Here is a 15,157-nt window from a genome sequence, read left to right on the forward strand (position 1 = left end):
GACAGAGCAATCTGCACTATCGCCCGGCCGATCTATATTACCGACAGAGCAATCTGCATTATCGGCAGAGCAATCTGTATTATCGGCCGAGCACTCTACATTACCGACGGAGCCATCTGCATTATCGGTCGAGCGCTTTGCATTATCGGCCTAGCACTACAATATTACCGACCAAGCACTCTACATTACCGACCAAGCACTCTACATTACCGACAGAGCACTCTGCATTATCGACAGAGCACTCTGCATTACCGGCCTAGCACTACAATATTACCGACAGAATAATCTGTATTATCGATAGAGTAATCTGTATTATCGGCCGAGCGCTCCACATCGCCGACAGAGTAATCTGCATTATCGGCCGAGCGCCCTACATTACCGTCAGAGTAATCTGCGTTATCGGCCGAGAACTCCACATTATCGACAGGGTAATTTGCATTACCGACCGTGCACTTATCATTACCGACAGAGTAATCTGCATTATCGACCGAGCACTCTACATTATCGACTTTTGCTGTTTTATTTGGTTTTCGTTGGAGGTCCTTGAAAAGGCTTGTTCCACGGTGGAGGGGGCGTTGAATCAATTTTTCCTAAGCGAAAATGTTGCTCGAGGCTTCGTTAAGGAGATATTCCAGAAACAGAAACTCCCGACCAATCAGAGGGCGAGTATGCCGGAGGACCGTCTGTGGGGCCTATGGTACCGGCATACTCGCGCTCTGATTGGTCGGGGGTTTCTGTCAATATCTCCTTAACGAAGCTTCGAACAACAGTTTCGTTAAGAAAAAATTGTTTCAAATCACACCCCCCCCCCCTCCCCGAAACACCCTGTTCAAGGACATCCAACATTTTTTGAACACCCTGTATAATTGCAAATGGGATTATCAGGAATACATGAGCAAATATATGTAGTATCCGCGCCTCCCATACCCAACAATAAGGAGTCAAATAAGGAGTAGCTATTCAGTGAAATGTAACAATTTCTTCATTTTCTCTTAAAAATGCATCACTCTTTTCACCCTTAACGAATAATTTTATCGTTTGCAATCATTTTAAATAATAGAAGGGAGTAGTTGTACTTACGCCAGTAAAACCGAACAGCGAGAAAATATAAGATTTTCCAGCTGTAATGTACATGGTTCTTTGCCCGTTCATCATGCACATCAACAAAGCTTTTCTGTCGTTGCTTGCCACTTCAGGCCAATTGATATCGTAGAATGCTTCGCCCACCATCCGAGACTGAAATACACAACGAAATACACACCACATCTAGATTTTCATTTAACTATTTGTGGTTATACAATAGTGTAAAAATCTCCATTTCATTTATGTATTTTTATAAAGTATAATCTTACATCATACATTTACAATTGGTAAACCCGTGAAAAAGTTTGTTGTTATAACAAAGTAACGTAATAAATATCACTTATACATTTTCATTGAATTATTTATGATTATACGATAGAGTGAAAATCTACCTTTCCAATTAAAAATCTACCTACTAATTAGAGAAATTTATTCTGATATAAAAAAAAGTCTGATCAAATATGTGCGATGTAGTTTATGGTCGTGCATACCTCGTACATTAGTTGTTCGCCGATGTAGGAATACAAGTACAAGTATGCAGCGACATCGGCGGCGTGCACAAGGAAATTGTACGCAACCACCGGTTCGGTGGAGATTTTCTGGAAAGTGTAACGAGTGTGAATCATTATCAATGGCTATTAAGGTAAATATATACACGTGACACACAATGCCTTCCAGGAAGTTACAGCGACTCATAGTTAAACCCTCACAGCTGTTGATCACAGGTGAATAAAATTGCACACGAACAAAAGGTGACGAATGAAAATTCCCTGTAGCGATTTATTTGCGATGTTTATTGGAGCAGAAAACTCTTGAGATAAATTTTAATCGTTGCTTGCGAAAAGATATAGTCTGGGGATAAATGTGTCCCTAAACACAAATTGAGGTTGCGATTAATCATTCGATAGTGCATTGAAATAAAATAATATGTGCCAAGTTTCAAGTCTGCATCGCAACTTAAAAATTGTTAAAAAAAAACCTGACATATTTCGAACAAGGAGACATACTTTATAGAGTTTGTCTGATTAATGTAATTGAAATTTACCTTAAGAATTTTCTGCTCAAATAAACATTGTCAAAAAATCGCTTCGGGATTTGTACAAGTGCAAGTTCTTCCACCTATCGTCAACTTTTCTAATAAGTTTTCAAATCTTGTATGAAGTAAATTGTTTCGAGGAAAAAATTGTTGAATACGCTGTTCCTTTATATTAATTTATAATGTGCTAGAAAAGTTTTGATACGCATTAATATTCGTTAACAGAGACTTTCGATTATCTATCAAATTCCAACTTAACGTTGAATTTATCATTGTTGAATGCCTCTGGTATATATGGGTCTCTTAGAACCCATATCAGTATTAACCCTTTGACTGCGGGACTTAAAAAAAATATCAGCTTATAGAGAATGACAAAACAAAACTTTTTTATTGTATAGTTTATTTATATAACGTTTAATTTCAGAGATAAAAATTGAAAACTTGGAAGACCTTTTTCCTTAAATTTAATTTTTGCAACAAACTTCTAGCTTTTCAATTCTTATTTTCGAAACAAAGCATCCCATGAATAAAGTGTAAATATAAAAAGTTTCGTCTAATCATCCTCTATATACTGATATTTTTAAAAAATTGATATAACGAATACAAACGTTTTTCTGCGATCATTTATCGAAGGATATATACGTCGTTTGTAGTTAAAGGGTTAAAAAACATAATACCAAAGAGCCTTTTGGACAACTCTTTACAGTACATGGAATAAAAATTGATCTACGTACAATGAGTACAACGTACAATGCTAGACCCAGCCTGAAGCCGCAGCTCATGAGTTCTAGCAGAAGGATCACATAAAAGCTCCCGTTTAATGTATTCGATAACCTGAAAATGACTCTTTCTAAACGAACCCTTTGCGACATCCCACTCTATCGCAGCTGCTTAAGCTGCAATATTTACAGGATATTATCAAACTCTTTATAGTGACAATTAACATAATAACTCGTAAAAAATACGTAATTACCTGGTTAGCTCCAAATGCATCGTCACCGACTGTCTAATGCCATCTTGGAATGATCGAGATGATTTCACTCCTATATTTCGTATACGATAGGACAGTATCGATAATTTGGCGCAGAGGTGTAGCACCGTGTTTACTATGAAACTAACCTCGGCTACATGATACATGGGTATGTAAGTGACAGGAAGTTGGTACAGGTATACGAGAGCATAGAGTGGAGGTTTCTTGTAGTCAAAGATGAGATGAGCCCGAAAAGGCAACACGTAGGGAATAGTACCGTTACCTATAAGAAGATAAGTAAATAAAAACCGTACTTGAAACATTATTACAGGTGTTTCGTTCGCGTAAGTAAAGTAACTATGGTACTCAACATTGAATCTACATCACTGTTTCAGAAAACGTTTTGGCAAAGTTAATTTCACCAACGCTGGTTAATTAATTCCCCCACTGATTAATTAATCCTAGGACACGTTCTCGTCGTACGCGTAAATATATACCTGATTAAGGAATACCTAGATCAGAAGAAGCGAGCAAATCTATCAGAGGACGGCAATACATAAGAGCGATCGTGACGAACGATGCTATCGTCGCGCATTTGCCGAAACGACAACAGATGATGTTGTAGCTCATATACAAACGCTTCTCCTCGATGTTTTCGAAGGTCTTATCATCCGCGATTTCTCTCTTCATCGCGACAATCACTTCCTCCAATTGCTTGCTACACCTAATTACTATAAGAAGACCGAGATACGTCGACGTCGCTACCATTGTTTCCAAGATGTTTATTACCGTCATGTCGAGATCGCCGATGACATCCATCAGGTCCCAATATTCCATAAACACGTGCAGACCAAGATATATCACCGTGAACTTCAATAGTATGCGGGTGTGTTGCTGTGGCCAAACACCGCTCAATGAAAAGATCTTCTCGTTCAACACGAGCGGGTCTCTGAGTTTGATGGCTGCGACGTCCTGTGCGCGCCAAGTAAATTGTTCCAATGATACCGAGACGAATCAATGTCGAGAGGTATTGGGTTGTAACATGTGAAACGCTGATCGTCGATACATCACTATTTTGAGACACAATGGGAACTGCAATTTTTATGCGTGCTTCGCGTAAACGTGAACAACAATCTGTTTAAACCCTTGACTATGAGAAGCGTAGGAGTGTGAATTTAAAAACAAATATAACCTTATAGAGCATGACCAAACGAAACTTTTTTATGTTTACACTTTATTCATATGGCGTTTAATTTCACAGATAAAAATTAAAAGCTTAGACGACCTTTTTCCTGAGATCTCGTAATGGTCTGATCCAGTTGCTGTTGTCTTAAATAAAAAAGACAACAGTCGAACAACTGAATTTAAAAATAATATATCATTTTGATCAGAAAGGTGATTAAGTTGATTGGGAAGGAAAGACGAAATAATATTTTTGTCGAGTGCACAATCGAACCAATTCCTAGCCCTCATAATGTATCAGATCCTTCTTATGTTACAACCCAACGGACAAGAGGTGTATCGTGTCTCACTTTCATCGCGTTCTGATGCGCGTCCATCGACTCTCGAGTGTAAACTGCTATCGCGTGACTGCGAATTTCGTTCGTCTTTAAGTCGACCCGCGCGCAATCGATATACGATTATTTCAAATGAAAATGAACGTAGAACTAAGGCGCGTGCAATGTCGTCTCCTCCGGGAAGGCAAGATAATTGAACTTTCTTGAATATTCACCCTTAATCGTTTCACATCGATTTCTTGGAAAGTTCTACGATTTTCTTCTGTCTACATTGTCTATAATAATCCTTAGCAGTATGAACTGTTTAAAGTCTTCAAATGTGTACTCAAGCATTATCCTTGATTTTGTTCCAAGAGCGTGACGCCGAGTAATAAGGAAAATGTAGAAGATGAGCCTTAGCTTGCCAGAGAGAGAGAGAGAGAGAAAGAAAGAAAGAGAGAGAGAGAGAGAGAGAGAGAGAGAGAGAGAGAGAGAGAGAGAGTGTATCAGAAAACAGAGAGTGTATCAGTGGGGATTGTGACATGATTCTATCGCGTACGAATTTGCGAATTCTAGAGAAAGAACAACGCAACTCGCGATATAGAACTCGACTGAAACTCTATGGAATGCTGTATTGTATTCTTTCAAACGGTGCAAAGAGTTGATTTATAAAATAAATTATTGGAAATACAAACGCTCAGTTCTGGTGAACCGTTATCAAAGGGACCATCAATAATTGACAAACGACAATTAACCCTTTGTACTTGAGGCATTTTTTTCTATCATCCATCAGCAATTCGTGATACTATCTTAGCATTCTATTGCCACGTATGCTAAGCTTAGATTGACTTCGAAAATGAGATCTCTAATTTGAGATTTGAGAATCAGGCCAACTTTATTGACACTTCGAGTTCCACAGAAATTAAACCTAAACAAACATCATTGCTGGTTGATTTGCTGCTTCAAACCTAGTGGTGACTGAAGGTGCAAAGGGCTAACATAACCAAGTGTTAATCTGGTAATACTATACTGACGTAATAATAATCCTTGCTATAATTCTGCAGGATACAACAACACGAGAAACTACTTCTTGATAGAACTCACCGTTGGAGGAAGTTGAATATCGAGTTGTTGTTACACGATGTTGTTTTTACCATACTCTTCCGGTATGTACATAAATAGAGAATGGTTACTGGTAAAATGTTAAAGAATAATTAATATAGCAAACCATATAACGCGGTATACCAGATAAAATATACACATGGATCCGAAAAAAAATACTTTTAATAGCATTATCTACACATTGTGTACTATCTAGGTATTGTTACATTTTCATATATGCATTCTACTATCACATATTGGCTTGCAGTAAGGAGACACATGACATAGATGTTTTCATAATCTGTTTGAAATTATAGGAAACTTTGTTGTAATTGTGATACAAATGCTTCTCCTCGTTGTCATCGAGCATCATGTCACTCTCGATATCCCTCCGCATCTCTACGATCACCTCCTTCAATTGTTTCCTACATTTCACTACCAGAATAAGACTGAAGTACACCGACATAAACAATACCGTTTTCAGGAAGTTTGACACCGTCATGTTAAGATTGTGTAGGTAAATTATTAGATCCTGTTATGTTCTCACAATGTATTTACTTAATACTTAGACAACTAACAAAAATATGTATATTAATGGTATACCGATTTCGCATTACGCATTTCGCCACGTGCGATCGCTACGGCGTCTCGAGCCAGAAGGACGGCGCTCTGTGTACATCCGTAACGGTAATCAACGTTCGTTTCCGAGGTTTTCATACACGGTACATGTAAACGGGGAATTTGAATATATATACAACAGATCCCATAATTTCATAATCAGGTCGAAGCTAAAGTACGTCATCACGAACCAACTGAATAGCATGGGTTCGCGTCCCAATGGCCAGGCATCTCCTAACGAAAAAATCCGTTCGTTCAACAGTAACGGATCTCTGATTTGTATGGCTTTGTCGATCTACAAATACAGACTAAATTGTTGAAACGATTTTATCGAGATGCATGAGAAGTTGAGTTGTAACATATGAAACGCTGGTCCCTGTTAAGGGACTCTTGGCAGTTATTTTTTTAATAAAAAGTGAAGTGAAAAATTGTGTAGAATTTAGTAAAAATTAATTATTACGGGATGTAGTTAACTCTTTGACTGCGAAGGGCGTATACATAATCGAGAAATGGGCTCAGAGATATGTTTGTATTCGTTGAATCAAGTTTTAAAAAATATCAGATTACAGGGGATGATTAGACGAAACTTTTTTTATATATTTATAGCTTATTTATAGGACGCTTTGTTTTAAAAATAAAAATTAAGAAGTTAAAACTCCGTTGCGAAAATTGAATTTCATAAAAAAGATCTTAGTTTTTATCTCTGAAACTAAACGTTGTATGAATGAACTATGAATATAAAAAAGTTTCGTTCTGTCATTATGGATAAGCTGATATTTTTTTTTAAATTCCCACCTCTCTTAGAATTTCCAGCAAAAATCGTCCCGCGGTCAAAGGGTTAAATAAACGCTATGTGAACTGTTTCTATTTTTAGCCGAAAACAAATCAGTGACTTGAAATTACACAATCGTATATAATGAATAACATTCAGGTCAAAGTATTCAATGATTCGAATCTATTAGTTAAATGTTCAGTCAAACTTGAAAGTACTGCTATGTGGATCAAAATATTTATACTGATTTCGAACCTATGTCTTATAAATTCGAGTATACTTGAAATTATCACTTATAATTTTTCAAATAGATATCTACTCGTAAAACATTCGAGATTCTCGGGTTAAATTCGATCCTATTTACAAGATATTTGGTCCCATCGCTAGTCTTCATCGTTGGAGTTATTATAGTCTCAGAAACGAATAAAAAATTATAAACAACCTATATGATTAGGTTCAGACACTTTAATCACCAAATCTTGTCACTGGTATACATTTATTTACATGCACTCACGATGCAATGTTTCCAATAATTCGTAAACACGCAGTTTTTCACATTAAACATTGTTGATTAGACTTTTGTGAAAGGACTCAATGAACCAGTTGAAGCTTAAGAATAGATGTAGCAATTAGAATTTGTTTTTATCTCGCTCTTTTGACTCCGTATTCGAACCAATTCCTAGTCTCCGCTTGTCTCACGATTTATCAAACCTTATGTTATATTTCTTATGTTACAACTCAATGAGAAAGATGCATCGTCTCACTTTCATCGCGTTCTGATGTGCATTATTCGACTCTCGAGTGCAAACTGTTATCCCGTGACAGCGGATTTCGTTCGACAGTAAGTCGACTTAGATGCAATTGATAAGAGATAATTCCGTAGGAAAATAAAGGTAGAAATAAAAAGCACGTGCAATACGTCGTGCAATCAATTTACTTCGACTACTTAGAAAGTTCTGCAGTCTTCTCTTACCTGTATGTAAGTGTTCTGTCATTATAAACTATTTAGAATCTTCGTGCAGACGTTATCTTCGATTTTTCCAGATTGTCGTGACGCTAAATGGCAAGGAAAATTAAAACGTTGAGCTTCAACTTGCTATTAAAAATTTAACAGCGATTATATCAATGGACACGGTACCTTCGTTCTGTTCCATACTTTACGAATTCTTCAGAGAGAATAAAGAGAAACGCAACTCTCAACATGTGCGTTGACCGAAATCCTATGGAACGCTATAGTGTATTCATAAACAGTGCAAAGTGTTGATTTATAAAATAAAATGTTGGAAATATAAGCAATCAGTTCTGGTATGTCGTTATTAAAGAGACCATCGATAACTGACAACGACAATTAATAACAGTAAGTGTTAATCTAGCAGTGGTATACTGACGTGATAATAATCCTTGAATAATTCTGCAGGAAAGACACAACAATTTGACGTTACAAACTATTAATGTCTCACTATCCGTAATATCGTTTTATTACGCTGATCTGACATGTACAGTAAGGGAAATATCAAAGATGGGATTCATATGTTGTTAAATATTAAATCCACTGTATTTCTTACTTTATGTGTTTTTGTACCATTCTTGTTTGGTATGTCGGCAGAAGCTGCTTAACACCCATGTACATATTACAATGTACAAGACAGAATCGCTAGCATGCTGGCTCAGAGTCGTTGTAATCACATTGCGCACTTTCGTCCGTGTTCTTACATGTTGCCGCGTAGCATGGTGAAACTTACCATAGACGTCTTCACGATCTGTTTGAAATAGAAATTGTTGTTAATTCACCTTCTTTTGGTTACAATAGAGACAGAGACGATTTTAGTTGTTACGATAATTATTTGATTTGTACAAATCTGATTTAATAAAAATGAACTTACACCGCTAAAACCAAACAGCGAGAAAGTATAAAGTTTGCCAGCCGTCATCTTCATAGCTCCCTGTCCGTTCATTATACCCATCAGCAATGCTTTCCGTTCATTGTACTCCACCTCTGGCCAATTAATATCGTAGAATGCCTCGCCGATGCACTGAGACTAAAGCATATTGACTTGTTAATGTTTTGCACCACGATTGACAAATTGGCATACATGTTTATCGCTTCGATAAAGTTTATAAGAAAGCCTATTTCATTTATGTTAAAAGTGAATTATATTCATTCATTGTACCCACGTATCTGTACTTATACAATTCAAGCTAGTTTTTATGCAGATACTAGTTTTATATAACATAGTACAGCAGATACAGAACAATGCAAAATAATCCAGCACGAAATAAAATATTACAAAATAATACAGAATGATGCAGCATAGTACAAAATGATACAGTCTTATACATCATAGTAGAACAGTTGGAGCAACAAAATCTACCGTTATACTGTTGAACTTATTTCTTACCTAATCCAAGAAATTGACAGAACGTGAACAAACTAGTGCTGCACATACCTGATACATTAGTTGCTCGCCTACATAAGAATACAGAAATACGTAAGCAACTATATCCATGGCGTATATCAGAAAATTGTATGCAACCATTGGCTCCGTAGAGAATTTCTGTAAAGTTTAGCAAACTTCATGATTTTATATTTACATATTCATTATACAGAGTGTTTCTAAATATCTTTCTAAATATCCTTTTTCGAGGATCGAATCCTCGCATCAATACCAATCAAAGAGTCCTTTACCGTCTGAATTGTACAAGTGAGAGGTGAATAATACTTTTAATTTGTTTACGTACGAGTAGTACAATGTACAGAGAAAGACCCAGCCTCAAGACACAGCTTAAGAGCTCCACTAGAAGGATCAGATGTAACGTGTCGGTTAGTGTGTTTGATAACCTGTAAGGGATTGTTGCTAAACAAATTTTTCTCGCACTCTCACAGTAACAAAGACATTAAAGCTCACAGATGTCACATGTCATATTATTATTCTGTTAATATTTTTTGTAAACTCTTGTAATGGGTTTTCGAAAAGGAATATTATAAATACGTGTGCAATACGTGATAATAGAAATTCATTATGGAATCAAAAAAGGAAATTCAAAAGAATATCTGAAAATTGAACTCAAGACATTCGTATCAAATCACAAAATTGAATAAGTTGGATAAATTGTGTTTGATTAAAAAACACAACATCTCAAAGGTCATTTCGGAAAACTCTTCGTGCAAAAGGAAATTTCAATATTCTGAAGGAATACTCTAAATATTCTAATACTAAATACTCTAATATTCTAAAGGAAATTACAATAATCTGGAAAAAATACGTACGTACATTGTCAGCTCCAAATGCGCAATCACGGACTCTTTAATGCCGTTTTTGAAAGATTGAACTGGTTGCACTTGAACATTTCGTATACGATAGGACAATATCGCTAGTTTTGAGCAGAGATGCAGTATCAAGTTAATTATGAAACTAACTTCAGCGACGTGGACCATTGGTATATACGTGAAAGGAAGTTGATATATGTACACCAGAGGATAGATTCGAGGTTGTTTGTAGTCAAAGAAGATGTGGGCTCGAAAGGGTAGTTCGTACTGAGGAGTAGAATTACCTGTGAAATAAATATTTGTTTGTGTACTATTTTCGTGAAGTAATAATAAAATTCAATGTTGCGTGTGCATATTCATGAGACAATAACTAGAGACCTTAATTCAGTTATAAAAACAATTAATGAAATTCGTTTAATGAAATGTGTACAATTATGCAATTATCGAATATTAAACTCGATAATATTTACTTTAAAACATGTCCAGTGATGAGATTTGTTAAATCGTATTTGATTGTCAAAGAATGAAACGATTCGAAGAAAAATCATTAATTTGTTCAAATTGGGTAATACATGAATATCTTAAAAAATAACATCTACCCAAACAAGATGGTAAATTACTTAAATAATCAACAAAAAAAAGCGACTCGTATTATAATGTGATATTGTGTCACAAGAAAGAAACAAATTATTCAAATAAAGTAATACATGATTACTTAAAATAATTGCTTGAATCAATTGGGTAAGATGACGAATTTGTACCCTATAATGGAAAGCACTCTTTTCCCCTGATTTATTTGGAGAACCAATTTAGTCGAATATATATTTAATACATAATATGCCACTACATCGTAATAAATTTCAGTTTTTAACGAAACTTTCGTATTGAAGCCATAAATAATTATTTTGCTCAACGTCGTCAACTTACCCTACATTTCCATGTGTCACTGATTTCCGAAATACCTTTAACAGTTGTCAAAACCCAGTGTATCACAGGATGAGTATACATCTGGACCATCGTGGTGAGTGTAGCTATTGTCGCATATTTAACGAAACGATAGCAGATAATATTGTACCCGTAGTACAAACGCTTCTCAACGTTATCCTTGAACGTGTTCTTGTCCGTGATTTCTCTCTTCATCTTGACTACCACGTCCTTCAATTTCTTGGCGTTTAGTTTGATTAGAATAAGAACTAGATAGGACGATGTCGCTAGCAAAGATTCCAACAAATTTTGAACCGCTAAATTGACATCGTCGAGGCTCTCGTAGAAATCCCAATATTGCATGACCAGAAACAGAGCAAAATAGACGAGCATGAAGGCGAATGGTATATACCTATTCGTTACTGGCCAAGTTCCTGATAGAGAAAGAAACCTCTCGTTTAACACGAAAGGATCTCTGATTTTGACGTCTTTGGTGGCCTGAAACGTGGACAGCAAAGTGTTTCTACAATTGTTTCAACGAGATGAATGTTGAGAAGTATTGGGTTGTAACATATCTATAGAAAGTCTGATGTACGCTATTTCTGGACTTTTTATGATATGGTTACGGTAAAGCAGAGTAGTGCAGAAGAAGAATTGAATTATCCCATGAATTACTGTTGCAAGGTAATACATTTAGATTTTGATCTGTGATTCAGATTGAAATCTCTCATTCGATTAAATTCAATCAGCCTTGTTCAATTAAATTACGCTTTAAATGGAAGGGAGTAATTATTAATGATGAACATGTTATTGTTCATAAATTTGTATTGTCTAAACAGAGAACTGTATTTCAGTAACACTATATTTCGATTACATTTTAACTTAATTAGATTCATAATTAGACTGATTAACAATTGAATTCATTGGAGAGTTTGAATTATATAATTCAACTGTAACGTAATTGAGTTACTACGTAATTGAAGTACGATGTAATTGAATTTCTACATTATTGAATAAATAATACAATTACAGTGATTAACAATTGAACTAATTAAATAGTTTGACTTATTTTATTTAACTGCAATGTAATTGAAATGCAATGTAAATGGATTACATAATTGAATTACAGTGCAATTACAGTGTAACTCAGCTGTGCGGGAGATTTAAATGCACAAAGCCATTCTTTTCTTTTCCATTTCTTTTCCATCTTCTAACTCGAGCCTTCGATTGCCCCACGATCTGTCAAAAATGTCTTATGTTACAACCCAATAGAGAATGATTTGTTGTCTCACTTCCATCGCGGTTCTGCGTTACTCGGTCCTCGAATTGACACTGTGATCGCGTGACTGGGAATTTCGTCCTAACGTGGTCACCTGAGCGCAATCGATTGGCGATAACTATGTGTAAAGCGCATCTCTTGTTAAAATACACTTTTCGAACTTCGTCTTTGCAACGCAAAAAAATTGGCAATTGATCTTCCCTGCGCGGTCTTCCTTCGAACAATTTTCCCGGCTGTTCAAACTTCTTTGAAACTCAAGCTTTCGCTATAACTACTGGCATTGATTTTCTTTGCGTGCAGAGATGTATTGTGATGCAAATATAGCATTTATCGATAATTAAATTTACCATATTGTTGGGACTTGCTCGAAAAAGTTCTTTCAACAGTTTAAAGTCACATTTCGAATTCACCGTTGGCTTTAGTTATTTATCGGCCCGAGCTGACGTATCGCGGTGAAAAAATTTCAGGAGCCGGACTTGCTTTAGTTTTGCGTTGAATATGGAACAGAGAACATGTCAGTTGGCAGCATGCATTCGCGAGGTAGTATGGTTTGCGAATTTCGGAAAGGGAATATCGAGACTGTTGCGATTGAGAATTCGAGTGCTGTTTTGGACGAGATTTTAATTATTCGACTACGTATGTATTATTAAATGTATCCATCATATTAATTATTAATTATATTGATAATACATTATTATATAAACGATATTATTTTGCAAATTCATTACGTAATGAATGTATTTACACATACTTTAATTATTTGCCAATTTGTGACACAACTTCTCGTCAATTTTCATTTAAGAGACGAAGAGATCAAGTAACGAGTGTTCATGTTTCTTATGTAAAATTATCGTTTCATATAAATCTCTTAATACCTATCGATTCCGCAACAGCGGAATTTCCTGTATGACATGCGACCTCGTATCACGCGTAGATAACAAAAAAAATTGCTCCTAATTGCTGTCCATGATTAAATTTCTCTTCGTCATAGCTGTCGTACACTTACACACAGAGCACACATTGACTAATCCAAGGATCACTACACGTCAAAGAGAAATACTAATACCTTACTTTTGTATAGAATTTTATTATTCAATTCCTAGCAATAAATATATTGAGCTTTTATGGATTTTATGAATAAAACAGAATACTTTTTGTTTCGAGCACACAGCAACTTCAACATAATTTTATGGTGTTGCTTCCGAAAATTAAAAGTGTACATTATTCCACAAAAATTGATAAATACTTGTAGTTTTAATTTGGCTCGTTTATTAATTTAATTCAGCTTCTGTTACTGTAAATAAAAGTTGAAGCACCAGTGAAGCACAAAAGGTTAAATTCTAATTGGAATTTCACTAACTAAATTTCTAATTAAATTCTTTCATTTATTGCCTCTTTTAAAAACGTGGACTAACGTAAGAAAAAATACTTTATTTTACTTACAGCTGTTGTACAAATGTGAGTTAAGAACAAAAGCTACGTTAATTCTTGAATAATTTAGTGCAGATAAAATGTCTTCACTGGAATTATCTTAAACGATGATAAATGATTCGCAAAGTATGTTTTGTATGAAGCATTGTTTTCATTACTTTTCGTTCTTTGATTACAGCAAATGAGACGCACACGAAGAAATCTATGTTCGCAAACGTTTTGAGATGACAAAGAACAGTTCCTTTCACAAAAATGGACCAAAAACAGAGGAAAGAAGTGAAGAATCCGCGACAGAAGGCCAACGTATTATCCATCCTTACATTCTGGTGAGAATCGTCTCAAATTTTACCTCGTTTGCAACAAAGATGAGCAAAAATTAAAAAATGGAGTTATTGTAAGATCTTGAAAATAAAAATTCTCATTTATGATATTCATGAGACAGAAAATATTTATTGTAGGAGTTTCAGAGTTACAAACTAATAGTTATAAACTATTTTCACTACATATAAGAAATAAAGACCTTATTATGATAATGTTGTTCATTAGATTCATAAGAAACATAATATATTTTGACAGTGTTTTTAAATGAATATTCTTATTTATAATGTTCGGGGAAAAATGCCGTATTTTGTAACGTTCATTCGACGAACAGGTGGATCCTCAAGCTGTTCATTGTTGGTTACAAAAAAGAATTGGAAGAGAGTGATCTGTATTCCCCTCTACGAGAAGATGAAAGTAATAAGTTAGGGCAACGTATCGTGAAAAATTGGGAAAACGAATCGATACGATGCGAGAAAAAGAAGAATGGCTCGAAGCCCAGTTTATTCAGAGTACTCTATAAGTGCTTTGGTAAAATAGTCATCAACACTGGATTAGTGTTGTTTATTCTAGAATTTGGTATACGGTACAGTATCAAAGCTGCACGATTAAATAATAGATACCCTAAAGCACTGCCCAAAATAATTGGAGAATCGTCTCGTCTCCTTTGGAATTTTATTTAAATGCGAGTGTCATTAGTTATACAAAGTCCTTACGGTTAGTCTCATAAGTATTCGTATTCTTTAAGTCTCTATTAGTCTAATATTAGCATATACACTCCTAAATTCCATACCACTCAAAGGGTTAGTCTGCGAAGTTTAAAAATGTTTAATCATGTGCCATATATTGTAAATTGATTTT

General features: G+C 35.3%; 3 protein-coding genes across 3 annotated transcripts in view; 1 reads left to right on the top strand and 2 right to left on the bottom strand.

The window, feature by feature from the left end:
- LOC128890349 (odorant receptor 9a-like) overlaps positions 1-4,660 on the bottom strand; it is a 5,475-nt gene extending 815 nt beyond the window's left edge. The window contains exons 1-6 of the mRNA XM_054148773.1: positions 4,622-4,660; positions 3,602-4,061; positions 3,093-3,372; positions 2,854-2,953; positions 1,575-1,682; positions 1,081-1,236 (exon numbers count right to left, since the gene is read on the bottom strand). Of these exons, the coding sequence (XP_054004748.1) occupies positions 1,081-1,236; positions 1,575-1,682; positions 2,854-2,953; positions 3,093-3,372; positions 3,602-4,061; positions 4,622-4,648 (1,131 nt within the window). The 5' untranslated portion in view covers positions 4,649-4,660. The remainder of the gene's footprint in view (positions 1-1,080; positions 1,237-1,574; positions 1,683-2,853; positions 2,954-3,092; positions 3,373-3,601; positions 4,062-4,621) is intronic.
- LOC128890346 (probable multidrug resistance-associated protein lethal(2)03659) overlaps positions 1-15,157 on the top strand; it is a 48,678-nt gene that overhangs the window by 24,443 nt on the left and 9,078 nt on the right. Inside the window, exons 2-3 of the mRNA XM_054148759.1 lie at positions 14,157-14,304; positions 14,631-14,882. Coding sequence (XP_054004734.1) covers positions 14,231-14,304; positions 14,631-14,882 — 326 coding nt within the window. The 5' untranslated portion in view covers positions 14,157-14,230. The remainder of the gene's footprint in view (positions 1-14,156; positions 14,305-14,630; positions 14,883-15,157) is intronic.
- On the bottom strand, positions 8,500-12,626 carry LOC128890352 (uncharacterized). Its single transcript, XM_054148776.1, has 6 exons — positions 12,561-12,626; positions 11,307-11,766; positions 10,345-10,628; positions 9,524-9,631; positions 8,960-9,115; positions 8,500-8,836 (listed from the first exon to the last, which is right to left on the bottom strand). Exons 1-6 carry the CDS (start codon positions 12,564-12,566, stop codon positions 8,786-8,788), a joined length of 1,065 nt encoding a protein of 354 aa, XP_054004751.1. The 5' UTR covers positions 12,567-12,626; the 3' UTR covers positions 8,500-8,785.

This window comes from Hylaeus anthracinus, unplaced genomic scaffold, assembly GCF_026225885.1.
Source record: "Hylaeus anthracinus isolate JK02 unplaced genomic scaffold, UHH_iyHylAnth1.0_haploid 12000, whole genome shotgun sequence".
NCBI classification, from domain to species: domain Eukaryota; kingdom Metazoa; phylum Arthropoda; class Insecta; order Hymenoptera; family Colletidae; genus Hylaeus; species Hylaeus anthracinus.